Below are 15,575 nucleotides of genomic sequence, written 5' to 3' on the forward strand. Positions count from 1 at the left end.
AAGTGCGGTGATCTACTGAAGGGGTCGTTGAAATAAACATCAAACAAAAGCCCTTCACGAGTTAATGGAATGTGTCCGTGTCAGCATCACGTTGAGACAATATAAATCCTATGGGTACAAAAATAAATATAGTATAAAATACTCGAACCGACAGTTTGTAAAGCCTGTTATTAGGTCTGCAGGTTTTATTCTGTGTTGGGACTATCACCAGATAACATGGGCCTTTCCTTAAACCACAGCAGGTGTTATACAGCTGACAAGTAACAAACGCTTCATTCAGGTGAAGCGCACCGAACATCTCAGCTGCTCGGTAACGTGATGAGATCTTCATCAGTCCAGAAGTTAATACTGCTTTACCATGTCGATTCGAATCACGTTCAAGTATTTTGTACTATATTTATTTTTGTACCCATATGATTTATATTGTTGTCTCAACGTGATGCTGACACGGACACATTACATTAACTCGTGAAGGGTTTTTGTCTGATGTTTATTTCAACGACACCTTCAGTAGATCACCGCACTTCAGACACAGGCGCTTTGGGAAAATGACGAATCTGCGACCGGGTCTGCAACCGACCGGCAACATCTGGAATAAAGACAACATATCACCAGTTGCCAGGATCCCCAGTTAAAGTGGAACAGCGGCACCCATCCCCTGTTTGTATCGCAGCAGGGTTGTTACCGTCCGTCAAAATAAAGCGAGACTCTGCCAGTATTCCTGTTTCACATCCAGGTCACTGGAGCAGAGGGCGAAGCTGGAGGCAGCTGCTGCAGCTGCAACACGCTCCTGTCCGGATATTAAACCACAACACATCTGTCAAAGTTCACTGTGTCCCAGCCAGCTTCGTCAGGATCAAGTGTATTTACAGCAGCAGCGGAGTTTACTCTTCTATTCTGGCGTCGCTCCATTTCCAGGTTACGGAGTGCAGCTGGGTGGAGTCTGGGAAAACTGACATCCGATCCAACTGGGCAAATAAACTGCGATATTACCAGGAAGATTAACTAATGATGTGGACATTGATCGGACTTAATGTATCTCTCACTGTTGTTTATCATTTTTTTTATTTTTTTCTTGGAAAATAACACAAACAACATAAAGTGAAAAAGGCTTCTGAAAATAATTACATTGCTACAGGATTCCCATTTTGGCAAATCTAAAAGAGGAAGACAAAAACCAACACATTTACACAAAAGTATATATTTATATACTTGTATTCATCGGAGGGATGTGGACAGGGGAGCAGTCTGGGGGGAGAGATAATTGATACCGAACCACTGGACATGTAGGGAACAAAGAAATGAGCAAGCACCCACTTATCCACCAAAATAAAAAAAAGAACATCATACATCTCTGTGTTGAATCAGACGAGGTCATGAACTCAGTGAAAAGTAGATAGTATTTTCATCCATGAAAAGAAACATGTATCAAAGAGGGGGTGGGAGTTGTTTCATCAAGAATATTAACAATTTTGCTCTAAATATCGTCTCTGTACAAAAACAAAGCAAGAGGAGTTTGGAAATAATAGCACCTGAAGTCTAATGGTTGAAAATGCACCATTTATCCGACACCTGAGCCTTGGCTTAACCCCCGTACACCTGATACGTCTCGCCCTGTTGGGGTGAGGTCTTGTTGCCAAGTCCACCGCCCTCACAGTCCTTTTACCCTCAATGTCCATGTGTACTTATCAAGAACACCGCTGAACTATTGTCTCACCCAAACAACTCATGAACCCGAACATACAGCTGGTAAACACAGGCCATTCCAGTAACTCACTTTTAGAAGACTTGATGTGAAAAACTTGTCGCCTTTAGTCATATTTATTTTAAAAAATCTCAACACGTAGGAGTTGTGCACAAAGCGAAAGTCATCCAACGCCTTAACGTTAGCTCTTTTGAATCTGACAAAAATATAACCATCTAGTTGGAGCATCAAAATGTAGCGGAAATCAAAAGTTTACATGTGTCACGTGATAAATAAGACTTGATAGGGATCAGCCAAACAGAACAATGCAGATATATCCCAAAAGGGTGAAACTCAAATGTTTCTTTCTCAAGGCAGGAGTTTATGATGGGAGTTACCATGGCATCTGTCCAAAAAGAGAAAAACAAAAAATGAGTTGAGCAGTTTGTGCAGTCTAATGCAGCTAATTAATTGCTTGTTCTCCCACTCCTGGCAATGAAAGACATGCTTTTCCACACAACATTTATTCCCAAATAGCGTAAAAAAAAGCTCCTGAGTCTCTTTTAGGTACACAGGAAAAAATGTGTAGAAAAGAAACACTGTTATAGCTGTGAGACCCCCTTTTAACCAACACCAGCTAAGTGAGAACACACTCCCAGTTTAGACTCCACCAATTATTTAAAGCGACCTGGGCGCATGTGAACATCCCCGCCTGACTGTGTCCTTTGAGTCACAGTTTCACATCAGGATCCACTCCTCCTGCTTTTGCCCCTGAAATCAGCTCTGCAGTGAGAGGAAGCAGGCGCTTAGGATATCCTCTGGATCAGTTTTTCATCCGATAGGCAGTAGAGCGTGTTGACTGACAGCTCGGAGATGAAGGCCTCACAGGCCTTGCGGGAGACCCCTTTGCAGCCTCGCAGATCAAGCAGTGAGATGCAGGAGAGGCGGCGGAGATACTTTAGACACGTGTCTGTCAGTTTACTGCAGCCTGGGAAAGAAGAAGACACATCAGTAGTGGAATAATACAACAGCAACATGTGTGTATGTACTTTGTTTTTAAAAATTGAGTTTTGCATGTTGCATATTGGCTAATCCAATCAATCTCTCACCTCCAAGGTTGAGTTCTATCAGCGTGTTCCGGGTGGAGGAGCCCACTGCTGTGAGCAGGTTGATGGAGTGGTCAGTGAGGCTGTTGCAGTGGGAGAGGTCCAGTTTTGTTAGATGGGGCATGTGGCGAATCACCAGGCGCAGAGTGGAGTCAGTGATGTCCAGGCCTGCTAGTCGTAAACACTGCATGGTCCGCAACTGACTGCGATTGTCGCAGCCTGGAGGAGCCATTTGAGGAGGAGAAGAGAAAAAGGAAATAAAATGAGAAAAATAACAAATATAGGAGCAAACAACTGAATTCATTAACGGGAGTTATGTTGTGCACTCTTTCCTCACCTGGAGGGCTGACAAGATCCCTGATCTGAGAGTCTTTGACCCCGTCTGCGTACCGCAGGTCCAGAGAACGGAGGAGAGGGCAACCAGAGGAGCAGAGAGCTGATATAGACGACCAGGAACAACCTGCCACCATCAGATCCTTAAGCGCTGCCAAATCAAGACCAGATGTCAACATAGAATGTGGAGTGCAAACATGACTAATTCAGAATTCATCTGAAAACCCCAGGATTCTACCTTCAAAAACAGCCAATAATAATGGTTGTGAGATAATTGCACAAACATAAATGAACTCTCAATGATTTTAAATGATTCTTTGTTTTTATAGTGTCATATTTATACATGAATAATAATATTTTCAAAGAATATAGTGAAAGTGAAAGTGTCTATGTACCAGGCAGGCGTCCAACAAGCCAGTTGAGCTGCTTTTTAGAGATGTTGGTCCATGACAGATCGAGCGTCACAGGCTGTCTCTTTATGATGCCTGTTAGGGCCTGAGGAGTAACAGTGCGCTTGATGCTCAGGTCAATCCGCGCCCAAAGCCGCTTGTCTAAACACCTGTGGACAAAAACACACTCATGAAGAATACGTCCATCCAAATCTACTTATCAAATCCAAATCCTTCAAATCCTCTCTGAATCTCATTAGATTAATCTTCATAACGTTTGCAGGAAACTAAATAACAATTCAGAGTCACCCTTTGTTGACAGACAATAGAAACACTTTTTACAGTAATATTAATGTACCAACAACCTGAAAATGAGCTCAACAGTATGAAATGATAAACTAACCCACTACATCTTGAGCTACATAATATAAATGAGGTACTGACTCAGAACTACTGAGTTGATCAGATAGAAAGATATTATTTGTCATGGACTGTGTTGAGGTGATAAGCTGGATGCTTTCCCCTCGGTAAAAGTCATTGCATTGTTACATCCCAGTTAAACACACATAGTGCACTCACAGTTGTAGGTGGCATTACAGAATGATATCTCTCATCCCTCAATCAATCGTTGGATTAATAGACACTGGCTGCAGAGAGCACATAACACTTGAAGCTGATCTGATCTGCCTCCAGTGATGTTGATCAGAATTAAGGCTGTAACAATACTCGAACCAAAACCGACACTGTGGTCCAGAAGTCTTTAGTTTCAGTTCACAATAATCAGAGACGGAACCACAACGACACATCTCCCTGCCAAATACCAATGCAGTGTGTACCTGTCCAATCACACTCCAATCCAATCACAACCCCAGGACCACTACCCCACCTAATCTGAGCCAACACAGACGTGACCAGTAGCTTTAGACAAATGAGTGTGGGGGTCAGAGAGTATCTTCTTTTTAAGCTAATGAGGAGAGATCAAATAAATTAACAAACACAGGTATTTTGCCCCCTGTAAACAGATCAAAAATAAAACTCGTTATCACAACCGATCCCTACTAAGAATATGACAGATATCATCTTAGAGGTCTTACCATTTGTACCAGTTCTTGCTGACAGCCATGCAGATGCAGAGATCTGCTCGATTTAAGTAGCGGAAGACAGACACCCACACCTCCCGCTCACATCCCGGCCCACCAAGACCGCTCTCCCGGTCCGTCTCACTCCCTCCCTCCTGCAGGGCGGACAGAGGGATGCGGAGATGGGTAAGCTCTGAGGATGAAGAACAGGAAGCACCATTGCTCAGTTTAGCTGGCCTGTTTGGCCTCTGTCTTTTAGAGACCTCCAGCCTCTCTGAGTGGGATGTGCGAGAGTCTGTGTGTCCACTACGAGTATGTGGGGGGGTGTGTCTATTGGAGTATTGATCAGGACAGGCGCCACGAATTCTAATTGGGGGTCTGGCGAGGGGTCTAGTCTGATTGGGTAATGTGGAAGTAGCAGCTTGAGGGGCGATAGCCTCTAGCTTGGGGACAATGGCTGATGGGTCCCGCTTGGTCTTGGTTGGCCTTTGGAGTGTCACTTTAAGATATGAGCCATCCTTGTCCCCTGTTTGACTGTTTTGCTCAATCTCCTCCTCATCTTCATCCTCTGCACCGTTTTGGTTGGCCACCTCAATCGCTTCCTCTTCTTCTTTGGCTGCTTGTCCTCTTCTCGACTGAGGCTGGTTCTCTTTATCCCCTCCCTTCCCACTGTTCTGCTCCCTCTCCTCTTCCTCGTCGCTGCTGCTGCTGCTGCTGCTGCTGGTGGAGCTGCTGCTGCTGCTGCTGCTGCTGTCGTCACTCTCCTCCTCCAAGTCTCCATGACCTCTGCCACCTCCAGAACCTCTTCCTGCTCCTCCTCCCCGCAGCCTCACCCCTCTTCCCCTCCCTCTGCGGGGCTCTCCCTTAGACTCAAGTACCAGACTGCGGGAAGACTGCTGCTGGAGGAAGGACTGGGTCCTTCCTGGAGAGCCGTGGTAAAGACCTCTGCCCTGAGATAGTCTGCTGGTTGGAGAGCGCAGCCTGGACAGCAGCCTGGAGCTCAGCAGCCTAGGAGAACGATCTAGTGCCGACTGTTTCTGTAGGTAGTGAAAAGAAAACAGGTTGGCCAATTAAACAAGATCATGGATGTTTCAAATACCAAATACAGTGCTCCAACTACAACTGTTTTTAATAACCGAGGTCTAATTTTATTATATGAAAAAAAACGTTCATGCATGGGCTGCATCATTGACAAACCAAATTGTTTGCATTCACATCTGTCCTGTAATGTCTCGTATCTCTTTGACAACATTGCCTTTTTTCGTGACTTTACAATCCATCTTAGTGCCTTTTTGTAAAAACGTTCAATGTAAATAATTCATTCACTTGTAAATTCATAAAGCCCCCAAAATATCAGTGTGGTGATTATGGGAAAAGCTAAACTTTTTAATCCTGACTGAACAATTGTCAAGTTGTCCACCAGTGCTTTCTTAAATAGCCAGTGTAACGAGGACGTACATTATTATTACATTCAACTAAATATGTGCACACACACACACACACACACACACACACACACACACACACACACACACACACACACACACACACACACACACACACACACACACACACACACACACACACACACACACACACACACACACACACACACACACACACACACAAAACTTTATCAAAACATTTTTTTTTAGTAAAACAATTATTAATATAATGAATTGCTGGAATTAAGATGAGTAGTTGGCTTTCTGCAAGCAGCCGCTGCTGATGGAAAGCTTTGAAGCCACTGCCCATTGATAGCAAAAAGGTGGAGGCAGCTGAGAAAAAGTGTAGCTACACGCCTTCAGCCTACATGAATATTTGTGTTTTGGTGATTAATTGTCATTTTTCCTTTTTAATAACCTGCATTCTACATCTCATGGTTTCATACGGATGATGGGATCACAGTGTAACACCCTCCTCTAGTTTTTGCCCCACATTAAGTACTACACCTATCTTCATTCCCTTGAATCCAACTGATGGAAATCTGTTGTGCCGACAGAGAAGTTTTATCTCTGTATTACTTAAATGCAATAGAGCCACTGAAGGAAAAGTATATTACTTACCACTAAGAGTTTGCTACGCTCCAGTTTTATCTGCAATAAACAGAAAGAGATTGGGGGATAAGAAATAATGTCAAGTACAGACAAATAATCCTCACTGACAGATTGACATCTACAATTTTTTTTTAATATCTTTCGATTTTTAAAAGATCTTTCAGTGATTACATAGATCAAAACCAATGATAAACTGAAACAAAATAGGACAGATTTTTTACTCTTGAACCAGCTGAAAGGAAAACTAATTGGGGTATTGCTAAACAAGAGATATGCCAATAATTAAGACATGAGACATAAATTGTCCAAAAGGCTTTAAATCAATACATTTCAAATAAATACTTGCTTCTGATCATTTCAACATTGTAAAATTCTAAAATCACCATTTAAATATGCATCTTAAATCCAGTTAAAAATTACACTTTACCTTCTTCTTAAGTCTAAGCTCCAGTGCACTAGCTCTTTTGCGATTCTGTTGATGCTGCAGTAAGAGTTTCTGAGAAGGTGGTGGTGCTGTGGGTCGGGATTGTGGTCCGGTACACACCCCTCGTCTCACCCCATCGCTGACACCAATGCCTTCACGGTATGCAAGTTTGGATGGTGGCAACGAGGAAGAGCTCTCTGACTCCCCACTATCCTCATCGCTGGAAGACTGGAGTGGTAAGGAAGGGAAGAGATGGTTGAAGAAGAAAAAGGGTGACATTGTTCTTTTGAGTATCAACATCTGGCGGAGGTTACATCAAAATTAAACTTTGCTGAGGAAAGGAAAAGTGTCCCAGAGTCTGAAATAAGAGAGAATGCACAGAGAGAGAAATGAGAAGGAGAAGATATGTTTGGTTACCTCTGATCCTGAACTTTTGCCTTGACAACATTTGGGACATTCCCAGCAACTGGGTAAATCGTCATTGATCTTTCCCTCACCAGGTTCCTGAAAGAGAGCGCAGATAAAAAATCTGAGACACCAACAATCAAACTCCTACCATGTTAAAATACATCTCTATAGGCAGCAAACCAGATCATGCAAAATCAGATTATGTATTTATCTTATGGTCTTCAATGTGTCTGAAGCAGATTACCTTAATGCACTGACGATGAGCAATCTGCGAGCAGACGGAGCACTCCATGAGTGAGAAAGTGCTCGGATCTGATTCATCTAATTCCCCTTCTCTACATATGGCACATCGAGCTGTGTTTGGCAAAGCAGGCTGGAGGAAGAAATAAATGTAACTTAGACTGAAAGTAAATCATATGGAAACTTTAGATCTGATGCAGATTATTGTGAATAAAAGTCTTTATTAAAAAGAGTCCTGCAGTTATATAAGAATATAGACATCAGTCGTTTAAAAAAAATGATGGATATGACCACTCACCGTTAGACACTGTCTCGTGATGCAGCCCTTCTTCATGCGTCCAGGCCCACCAAACTTCCTCATGTCGTGGCAGTACTGGCAGTTGCCGCACTCCTTTCTGCAGCAGCCGGCACAGCGCTTGCACCGCACCCGTCTTCTCCTCAGGGCAGAGATGGAGGAGCGTTTGGTGGGCCGCTGACCAAGAGGCTTGTGGAGGCTTGGGGCTAAGCGAGGACGGTAAATGACAGGGGGAGGAGGAGTGGAGGGCTCGTACCATGACGGCTGTATGAGGGACACAGCAAGAAAGGTTGTTTAGAATTAAGTCCTGCAAATATATTAAAGGGATGAGTTTTGTTTAATGAAATGAAAAACTTAATAATTAACAACTATATTTACTTTCAAAATAATCTGAAAAATAATTGAAGCTTTCACTACCAATACTGATATATATTATAAAATTAAAAAAAGAAGATTTGAAACAAGCTGAAGCACTTATTCTAAATCTACGATATTTGCTCACAAAAATATATCATCTGAGGCTTGGTGGTATTTATTCGCAGTGAAAAGAGTGTGAAAAGTAGTTTTCTACTCACTCTTTTGGGCCACTTGACAATGGGCTCTCCAGTGTAGGACAGCTTGGGGTTATCATTTGAATGCTCCTTCAGAACAGCCTGGACAAGCAGTAAAAAAATAAATCAGTCCATCTCAAATATATCAAACATATCTGGACACAGATACCTTGACACAGCACCGTAAAGAAGTTGTAAAACTTTTGCCCCTTTTCCATAAAATTCTCTTCACTCTTGAGCATCATTAACTGACAGTGCTGAACATTGCACAACAAGTAGTAGCAAGAGGGCACATTGCATTGATTAACATTGTGTGTATATACTGTTATTACAGATATTTGTTGGCAGACCACTTCTCCATCCTCTTTCCAAACTTTAGAATATGACAAGGCCACTGATTTCCTGCAGTTCACACACTCTTACTCTATCTCTTACCAAAGCAAAATCTAATTCATGTTGTGTGTGTGTGTGTGTGTGTGTGTGTGTGTGTGTGTGTGTGTGTGTGTGTGTGTGTGTGTGTGTGTGTGTGTGTGTAGCATGAATGATTGTAGCGTAACCAAGGTGAGAATATTGTGCGATGAACTGCCAAACAAAGTTGGGTGACACCCACCCTCATGTCCTCGAGCAGGGCTGCAGCATCCTGGATGCCTGCAGGGACACACTTTTTGTGGACTGGCAGCTCCTCCAGTTTCCCCAAGAGGTTGCACAGTCCCTCCAGCTCAAAGGGGGTCATCAAATGCTGTGGTGTGGTAAGTTGAGCTGCTCCATCTTCTTCTGTGTCTTCTTCTTCTTCTTCTTTTTTTGGTTGTTTTAATTTGATCTCCGCATTTTCAGTGTCACTGTCAACTCCATTGGAGTTGCCATTCCCAGGATGATCGTTGGCTTCAACGTCAGCCCGTGTCAGTCCTAAAAAAAGGGAGGACATGATGGTTATCGTTAAGTTTATGTTAGTGAAATTTTGTCAAAATTTGAATAAAATGAATGCAGCAATGTTTTCTTGTGTTAATCTGTCCTCACCTTTGCCAAGGGAGTATTTCTGGAACTCAGGTGTGAGGTGTGAGATGTTTGTCAGACAGTAGAGGTATCTCTCCAGGACATACCAGCACATCTCATAGTAGAAAGGGTAACGGAACTTCGCTGGCACCTAGAGGAGAGAAGCAGAAAAAGATTTGTAAAAATCTGTTTAATAATATTTGCATATCCAAGACCCTCATATTCAAATATCGTTGAGTAAAATGTCTAATATGTCTACTGTTGCTTTAAGTATTTTTTCAAAAAACTACACTGAAGCAGTTTCTCTTCATCAGAAGCATAAGTCATAAGTTGTTACAGTGTTTGACATTAATATGAGACAGCCAATTCACATTACGAATAGTTTATTTGTCATTCTATACTCAAATACTGGCATGATGGAGCTGAAAAAAGTTTGCCGTGGCAGCTCATAATTACTTAGTGGTATCAGGAGATACCCTGAGATAAGGTTTGGGAATTGGGATTGAGAAGAAAACAATATATAAGCATCTCTTTATGGGTGTTTAAAATAAATTAAAAGTCAGGTTGTTGAGAAATATTTATTAAAGTAAACATTCTACAGTGAACGTGAGTAGCTGCTCACCCGTGTGCGATCCTCAATGCTGTAGATGTTGAGCTGCATCGGGATGTTAAAGCTATGGAGGAAATTTCCCCCAAACACCAACGTGTCCTCTGGCGTGTACACAGCATGGATCCACCCTATGGGGTACAAGATACGGGAGGTATGAGACATTTAGGCGTCGTATGGAAAACTGCTTTCAGACATGCACTGAACTCCGCATATCCTCAATATTTTCTTCGGAGAAGGTGCATATGTGAAACGCAAAAGTCCGAGTGAGAGATGCTGTTGTGAACACGGATGTGCAGAGAACCTCCCGCTGCGTTGTGTATGTGTGAAAAGCAAACTGCGGGTAAAGTCTGTATCCAATTCTCCAGACTTTACCCGCAGGTCAGGTCCGAAAAGGGCTTATGTGTGTTTGTGTCTGTATGTGTCACGGCTGTATGCAGAAAGAGACCTGATGGGATTATGAAGGTGTTGCCCTGGTTGAGTTGTATCCTCTGACAGTCATGACACTTGTCCCCCAAGAAGATGTCTCCCTGTTTTCCTGATAAAACCCAGTTCTCATACATCTCCAGGTTCTGTGGTGTGGGTGGAATCAGCCAGAACACCTGCAGGAGCCACGGGTTAAAGTTAGACCACAATCACGTTTACTTAAATTTTAACATTATGATTGACTCAAAACTTTCTGTGACACCTAGACTGACCTTTCCTCCTCGCAGGATGTGGTACCAGACTGAAGTGCCTCCAAAGTCAATGTGGAAATCTGTGAAGCAGCCCTGCACACTCATGAGACAATACCTGAGGGATAACAAAAAACACAAAAAGATTGATGTAAACGACAGATAGATGAGATGTGAGTGTTGTACATTACTATATTAAGGCCTCTGGTTTACTCACTTCTGTACTTTGGGATAGTGCATGTCTATGATGGCATTTGTGGAGTCTCTTTGTCGCTCCTTGAGATGACGCGGCCACATGTTGTCCACCCAGTCAATAAGGTCCACCTAGTTTTCAAGCCAGCAAACACATTCATTAGAAAAAACTGTAGTGTGTAAGTGCCATTTCCAGTGCGCCTTGGTTTGGCAGTAAGTTAAAAAAAAATGACATTATCAATGTGCGCATCTGAGTGGAGTGCATACTTTCTGTGCATTAACCTGCTAGAAATGAAAGAAGATGATATCCAAACAATAGAGACAGAATCTATTCAGTGGCAAGTTCCAGAAAACCAGAAAACCCAAGATGCTTGATGCATTTGTAATAAATCCCTACAAGCTGTTCATAAATATCACAAGACATTGACAAAGCTAGTTATGCAATTTAATGTCAGGTATGATCTGGGCCATTTGTATACTCTTACCGAAGCTGGTCGTTTGACTAGATTCTCCAGCCTGGTGTGGCTGAACTCCAGGCTGATGACATTGTAGAGTTTTTCTCTTTCTGATGGTGGCGTCTCATAGTAGCGTCGCCACTGAGCCATTGACATCTCGATTCCCTTCTGGGTGTTCACGTCCATCACATCAACGATTCGTCGACTACCTGTCGATTAAAAGGATTTCAAAAAGTGAGAACAAAGTCATTAAATACAAATCAAATTTTCTGCCCTAAAATTAACAAGATATTTTGTATATGTAATAATGATTATATCTGTTTAAAATACAAAGAAACCGAAGACCACCTAACTCTAGATTTGTTTTAGACCAGTACTGATTTTTGACAGTTACAAAAAGCGAGGATCATATTTCCTGATATTGATATGTGCAATAAGGAAACATCACCCATATATCAGCCTGGCTCTAGCTCTGCCTGCACCAGGTATTTGGGTGAGAACATACTGTGTACTTTAATAAAGCCATTTACTCTGAAAGAACATAAAGCAGCACCTTACCTACAAACAACTTGACATCACTCACACTGAAGTCAGGGTCTGGCATTCTGCAAAAAGGACACAATTCCTTGTAATATATTTACAATTTACATTTTCTCTGGACACTTGTAAAAATGTTAATTGGTATCTGCTTTGATATCATTTTAAATTCAAAAAAAGAGAGATTCTTCTGCAACTCAACATTATAATAATTTGACTCACTGTATTCCAAGACCATCAGCTGTCTTAAAGATGATTGGTTCCCTGAGCCCTTCCCTCTGGATGTATTCAAATGTGAAATCTAAAAAGGAGACATACATAAAGACAACTTAAGACAGTCAATTATAAAAATAAAAAAAACACGTGCAAATATGTTGAGACGGTTTCAGTGAAACACAAAATGTTTCATTTGACATCTCACCTTTGCCTTCCATGTGTTTGACCAAATCTGAGCGAAACCTGTCGCACTGCAACTTTTCATCCAGGTCAAACATTCGTTTCCCTTCAATTTCATCATCTGAGATTCCATCGTCCTGGTAGCGGCGCCGTGTGCCTGTACGCTGAGGACAAAAGAAGGTTTCTGTTAACCTCGGTCAGACATGGAGACTATGATTTGTCCAGAACAAAAAAGGAGACCGGAGGAGAGGGCTGGAATTTCTGGCAGTGAAGAATATGGGGTGCATTAAAACACTGACGATAAGTCAGTGCCATGTCAGGACAAATCTGGGTTATAGAAGCATATCAAATAGACAGCAATGCTGACTTCAAATCGCATATTTTAAAACAGAACACTGAAAGGGACTTCAAAGGAATGCATGGAAACGAATTCAAAATCCATCTCAAATTCACAACACAGAGGAAATTAGCGTAATTAGTAACTTCTGACCAAACTACTAGCTAAGACAGGTTTTTATTTATTTTTTAATACAAAAACCCTCTGAAGCATTGTTTAGTATCTTTTTAAATGTTCTTATTGGAAACAAATTTCTAACACATAAGGTGACACCCACGGGAGCTGTTCCGTATAACTGAAACAAAAAGAAACTAAAGCTGCCATTTGTAAAAAATAAATAAATGAATGCATGTATTCATCCCAAGACAAGGAATAAATCACAATAAATCAATCCAAGCTGGTCAGTCAGTCAGCCACCAAATCAGTTCATGTAGGGAACAAACAATACTGCAAACAATAGCTGGGGTTAATCTTCCACACACAGCCCCCCTCCCTTTACCCCCCTTCTGTCATTCACCCTATGCAGCTCTGCTTGGCTAGACAGATGAATCAAGCACAATACCCCCCACTCTCAGATATCCCCACCCCCATCGCTGTACGCCTAATGTGGTATTATCTAAACTCTGATGGTACTTTACTTTGATAAGTGAGGATTGAACACACCCTATTTAATTGCTGTTGTGTTCATCGTATATTCTAACATAATAAAGGATATCATTAAATTATTAACAATGTGTTGGGTGTGTTCAAATGCTTTCCCAAACCGGTCCTGTCAGCAACGGAAGAATCCGTCTTTTCACATATTTTAAAATTAAGTTCCATTTGATAATTTAATTTCCAAAACACTAGTATTAATTGTGGCCCTTTGATTACACACAGAGGAGTCTGCAAGCATTGAGTGTATCACTTTACAGCAAAGAGGGGAAAGACAGTCAGGGGTGAAGATGTCACAGCAAAGAAGCTGCTCAGGTCACACAGTGAACTTGACCCTCTGCTGAACCCAGTCTTCAGACATGTTCATTACCGTTATTGGGGTGGACAACAACAGAGCCCCTCTGCCATGAGAAACCCCGACAGAAAGTGGACCATCCCAGTCAGTATTATCCACTGAACGGTTTCGTATGGACTAAAAATGCTAATGTTACACACCGAGCTTAGTTGGAAACACGTCACAGTTGCATTGTGTACATAAAACACAAGTGTTCCGGGAGTTACCAGTATGGTTGTGTTACTCACCAGGCGTTTGCTGTACCGTGTATGAGGATCCTCCATAATCTGTGGAAGACACACAAAGTTTCGGGAGTCGTGTTAAAACACTCGGGTTAAATAGTCAATGGCTGCCGAGATGTTATGGTGTGTTTTTAAATCCTGTCGGCCAGAAACACACACACATCGCTCCCTGTGTACAGACTAGCTACATAGCTCTGCTAGCATTAGCTTCCAGTGTTGCTTTAGCTAGCAAGCTACGGTTAGCAATACACACACACAATTACAAACATTGACGCTAAGCACGAGTCTCTGTGTGAGGACAAGAGTCGGCGAAGGCGACGACGCTTGAGCAGAAATACTCCGAGCAAACGTGTGTATTTAGTGGCGTTATTCGTTAGCGTTATCGGCTAACGCGAACTAGCTCAGTTGACAATCCCTTTCATAAGTCGTCGGCTAACGCTGGGGCTAGCCAGCTAGCTGACGTTAGCATCGATACGGCAATTGAAGGCTTCTTGGTCATTACCTCGGCGTTGGAACTCCTTTCAGCGGCAGTGGTCAAAGTAACGTTTCCCAGCTAGAGCGTTGGCGGCCTCTCGGTGAAGTTTCTCCCCATGTTACGAGCTAACAGCTGTGCATATTGTTGTGTTTATTATGGTGCGACAAAGTTAGGACGACTCGACGCTCCGAGCCGCCATTTTCAGCTGTGCAGAAAACACACACACATACATACACACACCAAAAAAAAAAAAAAAGAACCGTCAGGACCCGCCCCCCTGCTGACACCGCTGTTACTGAAGATTAGCATAGGGCCGCTGTCATTGGTCACTGACGATTAGCATAGAGTCGCTCTCATTGGTCAATGCAGGTGCTCTTTAAACAAGATTACAATATGTTAAAGTACGAGTGTGTTTGGTTCAGTCTCCCCAGTGTGACGACTCCTCCGCAATAATACAAATATAATATATAATATATATGGGGGGAGAAAGATAAATCATAGCATAGAGTACCTCAAAATTGAAGTAGTAGTAGTAGACTTGACTTGAGTGGATGTACCTCCAGTACTATCAATAATAAAGCATTGTATTCAAGGCAGCAACTCATGATTATTTTCATCACTGACTAATCTGTTGATTTTCAATTAATATATTGTTTTGTCTTCCAACTGCAGAGAAATGTCAAAGAAAAAAGAAGCCCCAACAGGTGACGTCTTCAAATGTATTATTATTGTACAGTACATCAATATTAATGTTACTACTATGTGACTAAGAAACGTATAAAATCTTCACATTTGATGGATTAGAAACAGAAAACATTTTACCCTTTTAAAAACGATAAATAATGATTTCATCATTTAGATTGCTGCTGATCAGTCAATTCATCAGCTCATGGACAGATCTTCATACCATTAACACAATTGTCTTACTGCTCCAGGTTCCTCCAAACACGAAGCAGCAAACCCAACGCACCCTCGCGTAGTACCCGCCCCACGCAGTACTGGTGGGCGGGGCCTGGCTCCGTGGTGAGGGATGAAATTAGGTCAGGAAAGCTTCACGCACGGATGTTAGGTCGCGCTCACATTAACAATAAACATATGAAACGAGACATAACA

At 42.2% G+C, this 15,575-nt stretch overlaps 1 protein-coding gene across 2 annotated transcripts; it reads right to left on the minus strand.

Moving 5' to 3' along the window:
- Positions 1–1,036: 1,036 nt before the first annotated feature.
- On the minus strand, positions 1,037–14,744 carry kdm2ab (lysine (K)-specific demethylase 2Ab). 2 transcript variants are annotated; one of them, XM_034597563.1, is made up of 23 exons: positions 14,490–14,744; positions 13,994–14,032; positions 12,446–12,584; positions 12,247–12,325; positions 12,046–12,092; positions 11,518–11,696; positions 11,058–11,164; positions 10,865–10,958; positions 10,615–10,768; positions 10,182–10,297; positions 9,584–9,710; positions 9,177–9,472; positions 8,591–8,668; positions 8,019–8,279; positions 7,725–7,853; positions 7,490–7,576; positions 7,076–7,300; positions 6,658–6,687; positions 4,607–5,628; positions 3,519–3,682; positions 3,128–3,274; positions 2,794–3,009; positions 1,037–2,672 (listed from the first exon to the last, which is right to left on the minus strand). In XM_034597563.1, exons 2-23 carry the CDS (start codon positions 14,027–14,029, stop codon positions 2,491–2,493), a joined length of 3,915 nt encoding a protein of 1,304 aa, XP_034453454.1. In that variant the 5' UTR covers positions 14,030–14,032; positions 14,490–14,744; the 3' UTR covers positions 1,037–2,490. The 2 variants fall into 2 exon arrangements, with proteins under 2 accessions (XP_034453454.1, XP_034453455.1); XM_034597564.1 differs by having other exon boundaries at positions 13,994–14,125; positions 14,490–14,735.
- Positions 14,745–15,575: the final 831 nt, after the last annotated feature.

Source organism: Hippoglossus hippoglossus, chromosome 10, assembly GCF_009819705.1.
Source record: "Hippoglossus hippoglossus isolate fHipHip1 chromosome 10, fHipHip1.pri, whole genome shotgun sequence".
NCBI classification, from domain to species: domain Eukaryota; kingdom Metazoa; phylum Chordata; class Actinopteri; order Pleuronectiformes; family Pleuronectidae; genus Hippoglossus; species Hippoglossus hippoglossus.